This window comes from Octopus sinensis, unplaced genomic scaffold (assembly GCF_006345805.1).
Source record: "Octopus sinensis unplaced genomic scaffold, ASM634580v1 Contig18701, whole genome shotgun sequence".
NCBI classification, from domain to species: Eukaryota; Metazoa; Mollusca; class Cephalopoda; order Octopoda; family Octopodidae; genus Octopus; species Octopus sinensis.
In genome coordinates, this window is record NW_021835975.1 from 42,218 (window position 1) to 50,000 (window position 7,783).

The 7,783-nt window shown below is 41.1% G+C and overlaps 1 protein-coding gene across 1 annotated transcript in view; it reads right to left on the reverse strand.

Annotated features, from left to right (window-relative positions):
- Positions 1–2,516: 2,516 nt before the first annotated feature.
- LOC115231525 (retinol dehydrogenase 11-like) overlaps positions 2,517–7,783 on the reverse strand; it is a gene marked incomplete at its 5' end in the record, with an annotated part of 6,895 nt that continues 1,628 nt past the window's right edge. Inside the window, one exon of the mRNA XM_036500117.1 lies at positions 2,517–3,545. Coding sequence (XP_036356010.1) covers positions 2,880–3,545 — 666 coding nt within the window. The remainder of the gene's footprint in view (positions 3,546–7,783) is intronic.

Here is a 7,783-nt window from a genome sequence, read left to right on the forward strand (position 1 = left end):
GTAAAGAAATAGAAATAGGTATGAAGACAGGGAAAGCTCCTGGCCCATCAGGAATCACCGCAGAGATGCTCAAAATATCTAGCAGTGTCGGCTATAGCTTAGCCACCCATATAGTCAAGCAGGTGATACACGAAGGAGTCATACCCAATGACTGATGTAGCAGCATCAAAGTCAACTGCTACAAAGGAAAAAGTGATGCATTAGATACAAATAATTACAGAGGTATCAAGCTGTTGAATCAGGTAATGAAAGTCACGGAGAGAGTTGTAGCCCAACTAATTAGGGAGAGGGTCACTCTAGATGAGATGCAGTTTGGGTTTGTGCCAGGGAAAAGCACCACTGATGATATATTTCTGGTGAGACAGCTGCAGGAGAAATATCTAGCCAAAGATAAACCCCTGTACCTAGCTTTCATTGACATGGAGAAAGCCTTTGACAGGGTCCCCCGATCCCTTATCTGGTGGTCAATGAGGAAACCAGGGATAGATGAATGGTTAGTGAGAGCTGTGCGAGCCATGTACAGGGATACTGTCAGTAAGGAGAGGGTTAACAACGAGTACAGTGAAGAATTCCAGGTAGAGGTAGGGATCCACCAAGGTTCAGGCCTCAGCCCCCTCCTATTTATCATAGTCCTCCAGGCAATAACAAAGAAATTCAAGACAGGATGCCCCTGGGGGCTCCTCTATGCTGATGACCTTGCTCTAATTGCTGAGTCACTATCAGAAGTAGAGGAGAAGTTTCAGGTGTGGAAGCAAGGATTAGAATCGAAGGACCTTAGAGTCAACCTTGCTAAAATCAAAATCTTAATAAGTAGGAAGGCAGACAAACCACAAACGCCTTCAGGTAGATGGCCCTGCTTGATCTGTAGAAAAGGCGTAGGTAGAAACTCTATAAGATGAACCCAGTGTAAGCTATGGACACATTAGAGGTGCAGTAATATCAAAGGAAGGCTAACTGGGAAGATACCTTTTGTATGTGGAAGATGCTTAGGAGCAATAAACACTGAAAATGTGCAGAGAACAACTTCTGCCACATTCCAGGGAGAAAAACTAGAAGTAGTTGACAGCTTCCGTAACCTAGGTAACCAAGTCAGTAGCTGGGGTGGATGCTCTGAAAGTGTAGATGCTAGAATAAGAATAGCCTGGGCAAAGATTAGAGAGCTCCTACCTCTGCTGGTGACAATGGGCCTCTCGCTAAGAGTAAAAGGTAGAGTGTATGATGCCTATATGGCAGTGAAATATGGGCTGTGACTGCTGAGGACATGCGTAAGCTCACAAGGAATGAAGCCATTAATATCCGATGGATGTGTAATGTCAGTGTACATACACGACAGTAAGTACCTTGAGAGAAAAGTTGGACCTAAGAAGCATCAGTTGTGATGTGCAAGAGAGATGACTGCGCTGGTATGGTCATGTGGCGAGAATGGATGAGGATAGCTTTGTGAAAAAGTGTCACACCCTAGCAGTTGAAGGAACCTGTGGAAGAGGTAGACCCAGGAAGACCTGAGATGAGGTGGTGAATCACGACCTTAGAACATTAGGCCTCACCAAGGAAATGACAAGTGACCGAGACATTTGGAAATATGTTATGCTTGAGAAGACCCAGCAAGCCAAGTGAGGCAATAACCTTGTGACCTATGCCAGGGGCGTAACCAACCCACTTATGTGTACCTTTCTTTCATTTGACACTAAACTCTGCTTGCGAAGACCTGTTGAAGCAAGTGAGATCAAAATCAAATTCACTGATGTGGCCAATGACAGCACCGCCTGACCAGCATCTGTGCCAGTGGAACATTAAGAGCATCATCTGAGCGTGATCATTGCCAGGGCTGCTGACTGGCTCCTGTGCCGGTGGCATGAAAAACGCACCATTCGAGCGTGATCATTACCACCGTAGTCTTACTGGCACTTGTGCTGGTGGCATGTGAAAAAAACATTCGAGCGAGGTCGTTGCCAGTGCCGCTGGACTGGCTCCTGTGCAGGTGGCACGTACAAAACACCATTGAAGCATGATTGTTGCCAGTACTGACTGACTGGCCCTCACGCCGGTGGCACATAAAAGCACCCACTACACTCTTGGAGTGGTTGGCATTAGGAAGGGCATCCTCTGCCAGATCAGTTTGGAGCCTGGTGTAACCATCTGGCTCGCCAGTCCTCAGTCAACCCATGCCAGCATGGAAAGCGGACGTTAAACAATGATGATGATACATGTGTGTGAGTGAATGTGTATATATATATATGTGAATGTATGTATGTATATGTGTATAGATGTCCAGATTGGTATTTATGTGTAAATTGGTCTGTTAGTCCTTTAATGTCAGGATGGTCACTTAGCCACTCAGTAAATTGAGGTCAATAATACAAATACCAGCTTGAAATAAGTACAGGAATTTAAATCCGATCAACTAAAACCCTTGAGAGTAGGGGCCCATTGTGGTTGCTGTCCAATGACTGAAACCGGTAAAACAAATAACAAAAGCAAAAATCCAGAATATTATCCACAAGAAAAAAATAAATAAATATAGATTTGGATCTCTGTCCTTTTATTTATTTAAATCAGATCTCCAAATAATTTTATTCAAATTTTTTTTTAAATTTCATACATATCAGTATACCTGAGACCTGTAGGTTAGAGGGGTCATCGGTGGTCATTCACTGCTGATGAACCTTTGAAGCCGGCAGGCATCAGGTGTGCACAGCTTTTGATTGGCATTATTTTTCACAAACAAGTTGGAGTTGGATTTTCAATCCTTCTGATCATCTTATTCAGACAATATTAAATCACAGTTCGTTTTGTGATCTGATCTTTTATTACCTGGTGGTAGAACTAGAAGGTTAAGTTTTACCTGGAAAAGTCTCAACTCATATCTCTAAGTAATTTTATTCAAATTTTTTTGAAAGTTCGCACATATCCATAGAAACATCCCACATTTTCTGGGCCAAAGTTTTATTCTTAGCACATGCAGACATATTCTTTGAAATCTCAACATTTTCGAAATAACAGCCACTGACCTTCTCCAAACTTGGATCAACAGCCATGTATACAACAGTTAACGCTGCATTCTTGGACGTACGACCAATCTTTGAGGATAACCAACCAGAAAATCGCAAAAGTATTTGTTTCATTGGGTTGGAGTCAGCATACCATATACCAGAATAAACATAACCAGGATTCATGCTATTGGCTGTTACATTGTCTGCAGATAGCTTCTCAGCCAGTACATTTGTGTGCCAGATCTGAGCAAGTTTACTAAGATGATAGTTTGCCAATTTGGGATATTTAACACCAGTTGAGGACGATGAATCATTTGGTTGAAAAGAAATGATTGATTCTCTTACTGAAGCATGCGCCAAAGAGCTTACATTAATTATGCGGCTTGGAGCAGATTTCTTGAGCAAATCTAAAAGCAGGTAGGTCAGAAGGAATGGCCCTGTGAAGTTGACGCCAAAAATTATTTCATATCCTTGTTTTGTTGTCTTCCTCAGGTCTGTGCCAAGACCTGCATTGTTGATCAGGACATCCAGTTGTTTTTCTGTATCTATAATCTATAACGGAAACAAGAAAATGGTTAAACCATAAATTATAAGGAAATACAGATAGCATTACAACTTTTATTATTATCATTATTAATGTGGAAGGTGTTTGTAAGCCATTTAAGAAACACACAAAAGCCGTTCGATTCACTTCAACATTTAAGTTTAATTTGTCAAAATATTTTCGTCACGGTCTTAAAGCGACGAAAATATTTTGACAAATTAAACTTGAATGTTGAAGTGAATCGAACGGCTTTTGTGTGTTTCTTAAATGGCTTATAAACACCTTCCATGCTGCAATTGTTTTTGTTTCAGCACACAATTTCAGATCAAATCACTTGCTATGCAAGTACATCTCCATTATTAATGTATCGTATCTAAATAGAGTCTTCGTTAGGTGAGTGGATAGGGGTAGAATAGGTTTTCTTTTATTCTTTTACTTCAGTCACTTGACTGTGGCCATGCTGGAGCACCACCTTTAGTTGAACAAATCAACCGCAGGACTTATTCTATTGTTCTCTTTTGCTGAAAAGCACACCAACATCAGTTGTCAAGCGAAGGTGAGAGGACAAACACAGACACACAAATACATACAATATATATATATATATATATATATATATTATATATATATATACACACAAATGACAGGCTTCTTTGAGTTTTCGTCTACCAAATCCACTCACAAGGCTTTGGTCAGCCCAAGGCTATAGTAGAAGACATTTGCCCAAGGTGCCACGCAGTGGGACTGAACATGGAACCATGTGGTTGCAAGTAAACTTATTGCCACATAGCCACTCCTGGTTGGCCACAATGACCACAAATTTGTGATTGGCACAGTTGCTTTAGATAGGACATGTAGAGAAGGACCCAGTTACAGGAGCTTTAACACATCCTTACAAGCAGGCTAAGACCACAGAGACTGGATTAATGTATTAGTTAAGTGGCAGTTGATGGGGGCTATCACCAACAACCAGCGTTGGATTGTCCTAAAAAGGGCGATTAGAGTAGAATTGATAGTGTTTAGCAAAGAGCTTGCAACAGAAAAACATAGATTAGAGGGAAAACTAGTTTGCAATCTAGAAGAGGCAATTAGTAAAGGTGTTATAACCAACATGCTAGCATCGAGAATGGTCCTTGACTTTATCTCTGGAGTAAAAGGAAGCACATGTGGTCAGTTCGAGCAGAGATGGCAGTGAGCAAAGACGTGTTTATTCCTTGAGAGTGATTGCTTATTCCGCCGAGGTCAACAGGTAAGGCCTTTTGTATTTCTCACTCCCATTTACTTCTTTTTCTGTCACCCTTTTCCTCCATCACACTACATGCAGCTTCCTTGCAGCCTTTTGCACTGCTGTTTTAGGTGTGCAATGAATCAATGATGGTTGTAGACTTTAGTTGAAACCTGGACAGCCTGCTGTAGCTATCAGCAGTAGATGTGAGGTTCTACAAAAAGCCAATGATGGCCTCTGGAATATGGGAAGTGATGAGTGATTGAACAAGTCGCAAATATTGCAGATAGGGCCAAAAATGTCGCTAGAAGCTGGGATCACCAAGCATAGATTGGCATATTTCGGTCATATTATGCAGAGAAAATCCCTGGAGAAGGACATCATGCTCGGAATGGTCAGTGGCAAGAGAGGAAGAGGCCGACCAAGAACCCGCTGGCTTGACACCATCAAGAGTGATACCGGAATGGACATAGCCAATCTGAAAGAAGCGGCCCCGGATAGAACTGACTGGAGGACAGTGATCCAACGAGTAACCGAGAGTCAACTTCGACTGAGCGGATATATATATATATATATACGGAATGGTCAGTGGCAAGAGAGGAAGAGGCCGACCAAGAACCCACTGGCTTGACACCATCAAGAGGGATACTGGAATGGACATAGCCAATCTGAAAGAAGTGGCCCAGGATAGAACTGACTGGAGGACACTGATCCAACGAGTAACCGAGAGTCAACTTCGACTGAGCGGATATATATATATATATATATATATATATATATATATATATATATACGGAATGGTCAGTGGCAAGAGAGGAAGAGGCCGACCAAGAACCCGCTGGCTTGACACCATCAAGAGTGATACCGGAATGGACATAGCCAATCTGAAGGAAGCAGTCCAGGATAGAACTGACTGGAGGACACTGATCCAATGAGTGACCGAGAGTCGACTTCGACTGAGCGGATGGAGAGAGAGATATTGACTACCCTATGAATTCTATGAGTTCATGTTAGATTCATGTGGCAGCCTCTTGGCAAGTGTCCATCATAACTAGTAGCAGAACAGGAGAATTCTTAGTGCTGTTAGGATGGTGTGTGTTAACTCTGCTGAGGAAGAAGGTTGTCTACAAAGGGGACATGACAGGAAATTGTCGGTTCATAACTCCACTAAACAAAGAGTTAGCAAATACAAGAGATCATTATTGTTGTAAACATTGGCAAAAACACACCTTTAGTTCATATAAGTAATCTCTACCATTATATATAATTTAAACATTAATTTTCTTTTTATATTTAACATTCACTAAAAAAAATATCCCCCCCTCTTTCCATAGGCTACTTCTGACGTTATATCATATAACATTTTTTCAAACAATATTAATAGCGTTCAGTAAATCACTATACATATCCGTCATTTTCTGTTAAAATGTCTCATTGACAAGTTTCATTGCTTCACTTCCCTGAAGAGAAGATTACATTGTTTTATACCATTTATTTCTTTGGAATAATTTGAATTATACCTGTGTTAAACTCCATTTATTTATATATATATATTATACAAAAAATTCCACATAAACCCGAAGTTTTTACCTTTAAAAACAAGGAGTTATAACCTCTTTACTTGTGTGATTTTTTGCTGCCCTGGTAACTATTTATCTATTTTTTTCCGTGTTAATTGTTAACAAGGGGAAAATACACTCATCTATTAGCCACTACACACATATTTTTGTCTCCTTGTTTTTTCTGTGTCCCTTTCTGTAGAAGAGCGTAGGCTCGAAACGTAAAAGACTTTTTCTATTCCTGAGCGTTATACTAATACATCTGTTTGTTGTCTACACCACCTGTCTTCGTCTTTTGTTTTTTTCGTAAACTCTCCCTATATCCTTGTTGCTTATTTTTGATTTTATATATTCTTTCTTTCTTTCTTTTTTCTTTTTTACTTGTTTCAGTCATTTGACTGCGGCCATGCTGGAGCACCACCTTTAGTCGAGCAACTCGACCCCGGGACTTATTCTTTGTAAGCCCAGTACTTATTCTATCGGTCTCTTTTGCTGAACCGTTAAGTGACGGGGACGTAAACACACCAGCATCGGTTGTCAAGCAATGCTAGGGGGACAAACACAGACACACGCATATATATATATATACATATATATATACGATAGGCTTCTTTCAGTTTCCATCTACCAAATCCACTCACAAGGCATTGGTCGGCCCGGGGCTATAGCAGAAGACACTTGCCCAAGATGCCACGCAGTGGGACTGAACCCGGAACCATGTGGTTGGTTAGCAAGCTACTTACCACACAGCCACCTCCTGTGCCTATTCATGTTGCATTTTTAAAAAAAAATCTCTGAGAGACGTAAGTTCTATGTCAATACAGCCAAAGTTTAAATTCTGACCAAAGAACAAAACAACCCCTCGATAGAACAACAACACCAAAGTCAGAGGCAGGAATGGTTGGCACAGTATGGCCAAATGGTCAACAGGTCCACTTTGCAATCACAAGGTCCCGCATTCAGTCTCACTGCAGAGCATCTGGGGGGGGGGGGCAAATGTCATTTTCTATTGACCAATACCTTGAAGTGAGACTGAATAGATGGAAACTGTAGAGAAGCTTGTCAAGTGAATTCTACTTGTTCTAAACCGAGTCTTGCTGATTCTGTCTGAGAGCAACTTGAACACTTGGACCCAGATCAATCAATCAATAAATAAATAATAATACTTTCTACCCAATGTTTCACTGGTACTTCTTTTATCGACCCCGAAAGGATTAAAGGCAAAGTTGACCTCAGCAGAATTTGAACTCAGGCCATAAAGGCCGAAGAAATGCTGCAAAACATTTATATATATATATATATATATATATAAAATTAAAATAAGCAACAAGGATATCCAGAGGTAATGCACGTAAGAGAACCATCCAAATGTGGCCGTTGCCAGCGCCGCCCCAACTGGCCTCTGTGCTGGTGGCACGTAAAATGCACTATCCAATTGTGGCCATTGCCAGCCTCGTCTGGA